The sequence below is a fragment of the Ciconia boyciana genome, chromosome 1 (assembly GCF_034638445.1).
Source record: "Ciconia boyciana chromosome 1, ASM3463844v1, whole genome shotgun sequence".
Taxonomy (NCBI): Eukaryota; Metazoa; Chordata; class Aves; order Ciconiiformes; family Ciconiidae; genus Ciconia; species Ciconia boyciana.
The window spans coordinates 120,565,097-120,577,415 of NC_132934.1; the positions used below are offsets into that span (position 1 = coordinate 120,565,097).

Below are 12,319 nucleotides of genomic sequence, written 5' to 3' on the forward strand. Positions count from 1 at the left end.
ACTAGTATAAACATTTTGATAAAATATTTCTCCATAAGAAATAAGAGTATTTCTCCGTAAGTGATACTCTTCTCTTTAGAATAAGTTAATAGGACCCTATTAATAGATGAGAGATTCTGACCTATGGACAAGTAAAACATTTTTTTTTTCTTATTACTGATATCGCAAAGTGGTTACTGCTAGAGCTAGCTGATCAGGCTGTTGATTTTTTTTCACTCAAAAATTTCAAATGAAAAGTCTATATTTGCGTATTCTGACTGAAAATTCTTAGGTTTTTACAGGATGATTTAAAGTCCTTTTTTGGTGTGTTTCCATGTAAAATGTTGTGATTTCTTGTCTTAGTTCCCTTTAACCCATAAATACCAGATCAAAACCAACCCCCCAAAATAGCAACAAAATGGTACTAAGTTGTTGTGAAAATGGTAATTCCTTTTGAAATCTGATTTAAAAAATAATCTCAATTTCTCTGCTGTACACAGTAATGTGGAGGAGATGGTATCTGGCAATAGGAAAATTTTCACAAAGCATTGTTGTGTTATAGTCAGTAGTTTAGGAACTGGTACAGACATTTCTGTTTCTTTAACAAGCCACTCTAAGTTTCAGTATATAACACGGCTTTAAGGGGAGAGTTCAGTTTTCTCTTTGGCTGTGTCAACAGCTTGTGAGCGTAAGGAAGTCACTTCCAACCTTCACCGCCCTTTCCCCGTGAAAAATAAGGCAATAATTGTATTTCTGTACTTAAGGTGGTTGTGTTGCTTGGATAGTTACACAAACCCTGCAGATTCTTGGATTTAATGGCTGTGGAAGTGTGACGTAATGTTAGTATGATTAATTTTCTTCCCTAAAATCTTCATTTTGATAACCTAACTTTTCATTATACTGTATAATCAAAGTTTTGGTAAGCTCTCAAGCTACTCTTCCTCTCCAGACTTTCTCTTTCTTCTTACGTTTTCATCTTTCTTCTCAAGTGTTCTTCTAAGTAAAACAAAATATTAAGTGAACATTTCTTTTATGTTAACATAGCTGCATTTATTTGGTTATTGTAGTTACAATAAAATCAGTGTGGAATATGCCAAAACCTTCCCTTTAAATATTTGCCCAGTTTAGAGTGGATTCTGGTCATGGAAAATGGACACAAAAATTGGGTTCTGAATAAGAACAAGAAGTAAAGGCAAGAAATACTGCAAGACTCATGCTAAAATAAGGAACCGGTATCCCTGTTTTCTAGTGGGAAGGAGAGAGAAAATGGGGAATAAGTTTCTTTTCATTTTAATAATACATTGAAAGTGTTGCCCTTGACTTGCATTAACAGTACTTGGGGATGAGCATCCCAGAGGTATTAATTGGAAGAATAAAAAGCAAAGTGGTTCAAAATGGGTGAATTCCCACAGCTGCTTTAAGTAGAGCTGTCCTGGCATGATGTTCACTGCAGGACTGGTATACAACAAGTATATAAATGAGTTTAACAAACAAGTTTACGGAGAAGAGAAACTCAGCGGTATGACGAGGTTAGTGGAGTGGAAGTGTGTTCTCACTTTGTTAGTCCAGGCAGAATAGGGTTATCTTTGCAATGAGGGCAGGAGTTTTCCCAGGGCGGCACTTTTAACATGTAGGTGGATGAGGCAAAATTCAGCAAAGTCAGCTGGGCTGTCCACGTGGAGGCCGAATGCAGCTGAACCAAAAGCTGAGGACTGGGAATAAAGGAAGGCAAAGAGCCAAGGATCGAGGCTGAAAGGCAACAACAGAGCCCGGAGAGAAGTGAGGGAAGCGGCACAGAGGCAGAGAGGTTGAGCATAAATGAATCAAAGGGGAAGAGCGGTACGTGTTGAAAGGGATGAGGCAGGAAACAAGTGAAAAGGATAGAAATTTGCCTTAGGAAGTATTATCTCTTCCTCTAATGCAGGAGGTGTGATAGGAACAGGATCTTAATCCTTACTTTAAAATATTTTAAGGTGCCTTTGTTTTAGAGTAAACATGGGGATATGAGTAACTTGTACCTGCAGGGTGGCACAGGTGGGTCCCTCTGCCCCTCACTGTTAGCTCCCCGGGCAAGAGAGGACTTGCTCAGATGTCAGGGTGATGCTTGGTGACTGCTGAGCACCATTTGGATGTCACTCCTCGGTGCCTAGCTACCAACGGGCTGTCACAGACTCTGCCGTTGGGAGGGGGTGAGGGATTCGATCAGCTGTGTTTGCCGAAACTGGTCCCAGGTTTTTTTCTGAATATGCTCCCCATTGTCACAGCTGTGTCTGTGAAGGAGAGAGGGGCAGGGTTTTTCACCTGTGCTGTCCAGTGATTATCAGTCCTTGAAAAAACTGTTGATTTGCTTTTTTGTTTTCTTTGAGCAGATGGGCAGAAGAAGGTTCAAGAGGAATTTGACATAGACATGGACGCGCCAGAGACAGAGCGGGCGGCTGTGGCGATACAGTCCCAGTTCAGGAAATTCCAGAAGAAAAAAGCGGGGTCCCAGTCTTAGTAGCTACCTCACAGCTCAAAAGAAAGTAATCCTGAAATGATTGATGAAGAAAATCAGAAATAACACAAAGATGCATGAAATTATCAATACTTAAAACCCCATTGGCAGATAACAAACCATGAGCTTGTGTGTGACTTCATCCCAGATGTTTACACCCATTATCCTCTGTAACTCACCATTTTACTTGATGTTGTAATAAAAAGTTAGGGTGAAGTAATTAAAGTGTCTGCCTTCATCTGTCTTTTCATATTAATCCAGCAACCACAGCGTTACAAATGAACCCAGCCCAGATGCCTGTTTTCCTCTTCACGTAAAGCTTGGAGACATAACAGCACCGTATGTTACAAGGTTTTTGCTGAGGGATGAGAGCACACATCTCAGCCCTGCTTACCTCATTTGGAGAATTCCAGCTGCCAGCCAAATGTGACAATAAAATTACTTTCTCGTAATGAGCTGAAAGTAAAAAGTTGCAGACAGAAGCTGTCATGAAGGGAAGAGGTGTAGGAAGCAGTGAGCAGTTTATTTTTGTCTTGCAATTATACCAGTAAAGTGGCTTAAGTGGGGAAATTGTCCCTGTCCTTCCTCTTTGCATGATAACGTTCAGAATTACCCAGCTTGGACCACATTGACTGTTATGGAAAAAAAAAAATCAATCAGACACAAAATACAAAACCCAATTCCAGAAACCTTTGGAAGGTTTTTTTTTAATTATTTGTAAAAATAGAAACTGACTCTCTAAACTCTCTTTTTGATGCAGCTTTTCACTCTCTACATAATCAGTAACTATTTCTATGCCCTCTCTCTCTTTTCATATTATTTTCAGTATTTGATGAGTAGGACATAACAGGAGCCCTGTCTCCATTTGCACTGTTCTATATTCAACTTTATATGAGCCCCTTACTTTATCACTGTATTAGCCCAGTTTTTGATTAACAAAAAGCAGCCACAATAATGTCTGTCTTAAATGGGGAAGTATTTCTGTTTTATCCCTGTTGTAAACCAATAACAGACCAGTTTCAGGCAGGATCTAAGTAAGGATTTTGCCTGGCTTCAGACTTGATCAGGAATTGGCTGCCCATATAGCTCACGAGGAAGGTTCAGAAAAGGTTTAAACAAGTACCTTGTACTCAGAAAAAGGAACTATTTAGATTGAGCAAGTGGGACATGCACTACACAGAGATGTGTAAAAAAAAATCTCATCCTCTTCTTGGCTTCATCAGCAGATTTGGGGTTCCAGTAGGCATCTTTGTCTCTAGGGAAATCGGAGACAAGCATTTTCTGAAGGACCAGTGTTTGCAGTAGTTCTCCAAGAAGGTAGCGTGAGCCTCACCTCCAGGCTGACAGAGGCAGGCGTGCTGACTGGTGACAGCCTGCCTGCCTTTAACTGAACAGCCTGGAGTTGGGACTCCTTCAGGTGTGAGAGATTCGGGTATAATTCCCATCTCTGCCTAGAGGGATTCATTTCTTCCTCTCCCACCTCCCACAGGAGTATTCCGATCACCAGGGCAAAGGATGCATAGTCCTTTCAGTCATACGTTAGTCCCCTTGTGTAAACAGAAAGCTATGACCAAGGGGTAGGAAAAAAGGGAAAGGAAGGATCTCATGCTGGTGGCAATCGCTTCCCATGAGAGCCCACCATAGCAGCAATACTGAAGGGGTGCAGAGCTGTGCCTGAAAGGCGGGCTGCGGGACTGCAAAGAGAAGACCTTCAGCCTTATGCAGGTTACGGCACTTACGGTGCTGGGCAACAGTTTAGTGAGGAGCCAAACCTGATGGTGGGTGATGGGAGCTCTGGGACCGTGCTGGTTAGGAGGAGCCCTCAGAGATGCTGAGCAGAGGAAGCCTTATGGATCCTGTGGACGATGTTGAAGGCGTGTGCAGAGACAACGTGTGAGGTGCTTAATAAGCACAGCAAGACTGGGTGGGAATTGACAGGGATTTTTAGATCTTAGTTTGGATATAAACATCTAAATGCTGCCCAGACCCTGCCTTAGGCAGCTCTGTCTGTGTCAGGTCCCAGCCCTACGCATGACTTGCCACACATCACCTGTAATGTCAGAGTTCTCCAAGCTGCAGCTCAGTGCTTTTACTCTAGGAGCGTATTTTAGCAGCACTGTTTCTCTGCATTTAGGAATTTCACAAATAAACCTCAAATAACGCTGCTGCTGTGCTCGAAGTGTGGTTTGTGGAGGCCACGGATTCCCCACTTGTCTTTCACAGAGACTGCTCACCATATAATAATTGCCTTAGTGTAATAATTTAAAAATTGTAATGGGCTTGGATTGTGTTGGTGCCATTTTGTTTAGATGAACATGTATCTGTAATAAAGGACTGCATTTGCATTCTGCATTATGTCATTTGAAATAGCATGAGCTCTGTAATGGCTACTTAATTGAATAAAAACTATGGGTAAGCACTAGGCTTTTATATTTGATCTGACATTCCTTGGACTTAAATTTCCTACACAACAGGAATAATCATATGGTTGGGACACAGAGAAAACGATTACATTAGTAAGGCACAGCAACAAGGGCTGTTAGTAAATGAATTATGGCTCTTTCAGCAGCAGGGCTAGTCTTTAATGCGAAGTTCAGAGTGCATATTACAAATACAGTCTTAATATACAGTGAAACATGATGAGGAAGTAGTGAACTGGCATGAAATTTGGATTAATTGTGGCTGCCCCTGTCAGACAATTTCCTTTTTATGAAAATGTGTTTGCATCACAGATTCAGTTCATGTTCCCAGGAGAGGAGAGCTTTCTCGCTCCTGAGTCTTGCTTTTCATCAATCCTTTGTTCATATCCAAGGTGGCAGTTTTTAATTTCCTTTCTCACCACTAATTCATACTTTTCAAAGACCTATCTGGATATTGCTGAGGTGAGGAAAGGAGTTTGATTCAACTAGGAGCTTCACTAAGATAGGAAAAAGGGGACACTTACACATTCCAGGTATTATATGGGTCTTTTCCAAATACTCACTGAGCTCTCTAGTTAACTGGCACCACCTAGCTGGGAGTAACCAAGTCATGGAAAGCAAAATTTAAATTAGGTGGATATCTGTGCTGATAAAGCAAAAGTTCCCATAGGTAACATGAAAGAGTATTCAGAGCAGTGGGCAGGAAACACTTTTTTTTGCAGATGGGGTTATCACTCCCACCACATACACCCACACCAGATACATCCATACTGCTTCTGCTCCAAATTACTGTCAGATTGTCCCAAAAGAGAATAGCCTACAGTTGAATGATCAGAACAATTGACTGAGCCTTAGAAATCCTTTGTTCACATCGTTGCCTGGACCGTAAAATAACCTGTAGAAGTAAACAGCAAAGAACACTATTAGAAGTAAAGAAACGCCATCAGAAAGCACAAGAATGCCCAAATGAGGAAAACAGCAAAGGATGTGAATTGTATCAAGTTAAACACAGGAAGGCGAGCCAAAGCCAACCTGTGGCTTGCTGAAGGTACAGAGTTGTAAATGAAACTTTTTTCAAATGCTCCTCAGACAGGTAGCCTACGCGACAATTGTGGGGATGTGTGGAAGCAGAGGCCTTGCAGAAAGTAGAAATGAATCCTGCATTAACGCTCAGAGCAGAGGCTCCCCAACAGGGGTCTTTTTCATAATAACTCAACCTGAGGAATTCATTGTCAAACTGAAATGTCAGTAGAAGAGAGTTAGGAGTAAACTGACAAAATTAGTAACAACAGATCACCAGGACTAGATGAGGTTCACTCACATCTTCTAGAGGAGCTCAGATATACACAGCGTCTGCCTTGTTGAACCCATTGTGCACGCTGGCCTCAATTCCAGGGGAACAGGTGGTGGTGAATTAATAACAGATTTTAGGAAGGGCTCTAAAGATTTACAAATTCAGAGATTTACAAACACTGTCTTCATTGGATGGCTCAAGAGAACCTATGATATGACATAATACAACTGTAATATGTCAACTCTGGCCTGACAGCAGCTGTGATTCACAAATTTGCTGGCGGTCACTGATGAAGTGAACAGGTGGGTAATGGTAACCTGGGTGCACCTGGATTTTCAAGAAGTTTTGGCAAGGACTCTCATGAATGTCTCTTAGAGAAGTTAAGTGGTCTGGGAACCAATGGTCAGGTCCTCTTGCAGAAAAACAACTGGTTAAGGGACAGGAGCCAAAAGGGTGGGATGGCATGTCCGGTTCTCACAAGAGCGGGGTGTCACCAGTGGGACTCCAATGGTATCTCTATCATGCAACGTCCTTACAAATCACCTGAAAAGAGGGATGAAAGATGAGATGACAAATTGTTATATCAATTCTTTCTACATGAAAAATCCCGTTCCTTGCTCCGTAGTTTTACAGAAGGCTTCCTGAGACCCATGAGGAGAGGAAGGTCATGTCAAGGCCATGAAGGCACCGACAGCCCTGACTGTCCTTGTCCACCCCTGGGGCTCCCCCACCCTGACCACGGCCCAGGACCCCATGTCAGCCTCCCAGGGCTATCAGCCCCTGCCCCAGCAACGCCACAGCAATTTTGAAATTGCTCCAGAGCATGTCGGCGGAGCACAGCAGCCCAAACAGGTCAGTGAGGCATCTGTCGGAGTACGTGATGGAGGTGGACAGGTGGAAGGGAAACCTCTGAGCAAAAGAGGAGCACAGCTGGGAAGGACAAGCGCTGCCAAAACTTACTGAGCCATCTGAAGGTGATTTCTCTTCAGCTCAGGTAATTGACTCCTCGCGTCCGGCCTGTTTCCGGGCTCACACCTAAAGGAGCACAGGCTCTCTGGCACGAAGCTGGCCGCTGCCAGGAGGTGTTTATGTAGCCCTGTGAATCCTACCTGCCACCCAGCACGTCCCAAACGCCAGTCTGAAGCCCACTGGGTCCTGAGGAAACATGGGGCCTTCCCACACAAGACGGCAAGCGTTGCTGACAGCCGTGGCCCCTGCTCACCCGCCTCAGAAGACCAGCTGGAGCTTGTCACGGTTTCTCCTTCATGAAAACCAAAGTTTGAGGGGGTGTGTGCAGGAGGGAGGACACGGTACTCACCCAGGAGCTATAACAGCCCACGTCTGTGTCATGGCTGTGGTGCACATCTCACCCTCCATGGTGGTGCTTTCATGTAGGCATCACCAGAGGCATCTGAGAGGTGTCTTAGGTGCCCTCTGCTACCCTCAGTCATTACCTGCCAGCTCCCGTTTTAGACCTGGCAGCTGACTGTGGAAACTTCCAAAATAAAGTCCCAGCGGTTCAGCTGAATCACCACTGAAGGCCATTTGGGCTAGGTTGGTTAATGTTCCCTTAAGACCCACAAGCTAGCAGATGCCTTGCAGCAAGCAGAAGCTTCCTAAGGTGTCTTTGGACAGGCAGCAGTTTGCTGTGAGGCTGCAAAAGATGCTCAGACTCCAGTGTCATCTCAGTGCCATAACTGTGTGGCACTGTAGAAACGCCTTTATATCCATTATTGATCATTTACCACTCACCACAGTTTTCACCTCATCTGAAATCTTTTTGAATGTGGTTATCAGAAGCCCCAGGTCACTGGACAGGTCTGGGCTGGCCCATTATTTACTCGCAATTCTAAGGGATGCAACAAACTTCAAGTTTTAATTATTGTTTAACCTAAATTCAATATTCTTTTTTCAATATCAGCTCTGTACACATGTTCAAAGCTTGATGGCAAAAAAAAGGGGAGTGTATTATTGATATGATTAAATTAATATTTAGACATCTCTCTCCTGTGAATATTCAAATACAGATATCCTTCCCAGTCTGAAATCAGCAGAATTGACCTGTATTGGTTAATACGATCAAGACAATCTTCACAGTGAAAAGATCTAGGAACCTACCCTAAAAAGAGAAGCCATGCCACTTTTAGTCCATTGAAGTCTAGTCATGAATGGGTTATTGAGCTCAACTCTTAAACTGTGGCAGTGCTTTTATTTTTTTCTTTTTTTTTAAATCCCTAAACTCTCCCTGACAGATGGTGTCCTGCCTTTTAGTATCTCTAGTGATGGCGAGGCTAAAACCTTCCTTGGCAGCGTGTTCCATGGCTGAACTTTTCTTAAAGCTATAAAGGTTGGTTTGTACTTAACCTAAATCCCCTCTCCTGCCATTTAGATTAATTTGTTCCAGGCCAGCTATACTCAGTTTCCCTAACCTTATCTCATAGGTCTCCTTTTCCAACCCTTCTCCTCATTTTTTGTTATTCTCAGTTAAACTCTGCCAATTTGTCTGTGTGCCTGAAATGAAATGCATCCATCCAAATGAAATGTAACCAGTGCCAAGCATAGCAGCATAATTATCTTGACTATTTTACAAGTGATGATCCCCTTACCACAAATTTACATGGCTTTTGGCATTTTTTGTGACATTATTTTGTTGGCTTAAAGTCAGAACATCATTTCCCGTGAATATGGAGCCGCTCTGCAGTCTCTCTGTCTGGTCAGGATTTTCCCCTTCTTTTCTACAAGAGACTATATTGGCTGTAAAACACCTTTCTTAGTTTTATAGTCCCACTGCACCTCTGCAATACTGGTGGGATACAGAAATCCAGGTAAATGTCTTTATCTGCAGTTCTTTGGCCTTCAAATTGGGCAGGAATGGTAATTGGTTCAGGCTTTTTTTGTGCTTTCCCCTTTCCTATTACTAAATTATTACAGTCAGGTGCAGAGGCTTCAATGATCTCTCACTCAACCTTTTTTGGAAGCTCAGAAAAGGTTTCAATGACTTCCTATTTTATTCTCAAATGTTATCTTGCCTTTACTTGTGATGAATAATTATTTGACAAGAAAAGTCTGAATATCCATACCTAAAAATAGCTCTTGAAATAAGCCTGAGGACTCTTGTCCCTTCTCAGTGCATTGTGATTTAATGGTCTTTCACAAAGGCCAAACTGATACTATTACTCACATTAGTAGTAGTTTCCACCATAAATATTCCCACTGAAGTCTTCAGGACTAATGTGACAGAGGGAGGGTGTGTGAAGGGATGATCTGTTGGCCTGATCAAGTACACAAACTATAGTGTCTTTCTGTATTTAGTTTGCAGCTTTTGGCAAAATGACATCACTGTTTTTCTTTAACCATTGTCATTTCTTCTTGGGAGCCAAGCTCACATTTAATATAGTGAATGATATAAAAAAATAACCACAAGATGGTGGCAATGATTAATAACAACAACAACAACAATAATAACTACAGCAAGGGGAAAACTGACACACCTGCAGAAGACTGGCAGTTCTCCCAAACACATTAAAATAGTTCAGGTCACACACAGAGGCCACAGTGACACATTTCTTTGTGTGGCATGGGCATGTCTATAATCCTCCTCATGGTGTGGCCAAACTCAGTTGTGGTGGCTGCAAATTAGCTCCTCTCAGCAGCAGGGACGTTGCTGGTCGCGTCCCTGCTTTGCTGTGCCCCTGCCCAGGGTTGGTGCAGCCCCACTTTCCCCACTTCTGCGCAGGTGATGCAGTGCTGCCCGCAAGCCAGGTGTGGGAAGTGTGTCTGATCCCCACTTTAATGGTCACATGGAGGTACACAGGTCCCCTTTGTAGGACTATGTTTTGTTTGTTTGTTTTAAATCTCTGATTATCAAATATTTAGACAAAACTCAGCCCGGTCCTGCACAGCCTTGAGGTGGGGCTTGCTTGAGGGGTAATTTGTTAGCTGATGGGAGCATGCATCTGCCTGCCTGGCTGGGCAGCTGGCTGACATAAACAGGCAAGACTCATTGCCAAAACACCAGACAGGCCAAAAATAAGCAACAGCATTAGACCTTTTAGTTGATCAGCCACAGGGCTGTGGAGTCAACACCGTCCCCTAAAGCCCGGAGTGGTCCCAGCATCGGGCACTGCTTGTCAGGCCCCAGCAACTGGGGAAGAGATGGTAGGAGATGGATGGTAGGAGATAAACCAACACTGGTGGGCGATGGTAGGAAAGCGTGGGAGCAGGGGTGAGTGAAGGTGATTGCTGTAGTGGAAAGGGAAGGGTTATGAGAAAGGTGAAGGGGACGTATGTAATGACAGTGCATTTAAGAGGAGGCATAGGGTGTGGGTAGAGAATTACAGCAGGAAGGGTGGGTGGAGGGGGAACAGTGGCAGGGAAGGGAGGTGATTGCCTAATGTTGAAGAGCTGGAGCATTTAATTTCCCACTCACTCTTTTGCTGATATAACGAATTACTTAGATATTTCCCGTTCGGTTATGTAAAACTAAACAGTAGAGTGTTGTCTTTAGGGGATACTTGGGCAACATCGATAGTGCTGAGGCATTGCAATGTGTTCAAGTTATGCAAGGCAATTGGCAGGCATTTAGGGATCACAGCTGTGCTGTGTAAATTCTGTCTTCAAGTTAAAAATAAAAATCTCAGTATTTGATCAGTCATCCTGTAGTTTGCGCCCTAGACTTTCCCCTGACATACAGTACCTACAGTCTCTGGAGAAGACTCAAAACATCTGTTGCATCTAGGGCTTAAAAAGTGAATTGAGAGACATCATAGTTGGAGAAATTAAAATCATTGTTCAGAGGGAAAGCAATTTTATTCCACTAGAATTCTTCTGCCATCAATATTCCCCTGATCATAGAGGCTTTTTCTTTACAAAGGATGAGTTAAGGCAATCAATTGTTTTTATCTGGTAAATGAAAATGGATAAAATACATTTGGAACTAGGTAAACGCAGAAGTTATTTTCCACTCAGCATTGGCTCACATCTCAATGGACATTAGACCTGTGTTTATTGAAAGATAGGTTATTGCCTGGGACATTGGGATTTTAATAGAATGGAACACAAACTCCAGTTTATTGACATCTGCTGCATAACAAAAAGATGGATGATTAGCTCCTCTATTTCTGCTCTTTTTCAGTATTGCTGTGCAGATGCATACAAGGGAAAAACATGCATTATGCATCGTATTCTATATACTTTTATACAAAAGAAATAAATGGTCATTTCATAGTTAAAGAAGCACTTTCCATTAATGTAAGTTTTTCTTGGCATTAGAGAGCTGCCTACGTTTGCTCCGTTCTTACATACGTACATGAGTTAGCGCCCATCATCTGAATTAAAAGTCCATTTTCTTGATTCTGTGCTGCACATTGAAATTGTAATCCTGCAAGCTTTGTAGTCAATAAGGCTAATTTAAATAAGTAATTTTCAACAGTATTTATAGTTTATAGCTGCCAAAGCTTCAAGACTAGGACTAGCAAAAAAGAAAAAAATTAAGAGATTAAAAATAAAAAGAGTAAAGGAAATCCTGAAAGTATCCAGTGAGAAGGGGAATTCTCTTGATGACATTTTTTGCCTGCATAGAAGCAGACAATTCTCCTTTGAGGAAACAAACACAAAATGATAAACATCCCTTTTTCATCTGCACAGCATTCCTTCAGTGCCAACGCACAGTCAGAGCTCTGGCTCAAGTGTACGCCAGCGATGTGCAACTGCTACACAGGAAAGCAGGCACTGGAGAACAGCCCTGGGTGCACCAGTGCGACTTACACTTTGTTTCTGCCCTTGAATTTTATTTGCATCGCCTGCCACCTCACTGCACAAGCAGCCCGGCAGCGTGGAGCAGAGGGCTGGGCTGCAGGACTGCAGCACAAGTGAGGATGTGCTGCATAAAGGTGAGATAAAACTCTTGGATCTGCTTCCCCACTACCAGTACTGAAAGTTATCACCTCAAAATTTATCACTCCATGTCCGTCTGAGAGTCTCCTAAAACTCAGCCTCCCCACAGCCTGCTCTTGCTGGTGGATGCAGCGTGGTGGGCAGCCCATGGGCCGCTTTGGTGAGGTGTATTGTGTTCCCACACAACAAGACCTAAGTGATAACAAAACGGGTTGCAAAGTGTGTGTGTGGGGAAGC

The 12,319-nt window shown here is 42.9% G+C and overlaps 1 protein-coding gene across 1 annotated transcript in view; it reads left to right on the plus strand.

Annotated features, from left to right (window-relative positions):
* Positions 1 to 2,671, plus strand: part of PCP4 (Purkinje cell protein 4) — a 52,691-nt gene extending 50,020 nt beyond the window's left edge. The window contains exon 3 of the mRNA XM_072852150.1: positions 2,349 to 2,671. Coding sequence (XP_072708251.1) covers positions 2,349 to 2,476 — 128 coding nt within the window. The 3' untranslated portion in view covers positions 2,477 to 2,671. The remainder of the gene's footprint in view (positions 1 to 2,348) is intronic.
* The last annotated feature ends 9,648 nt before the right edge of the window (positions 2,672 to 12,319 follow it).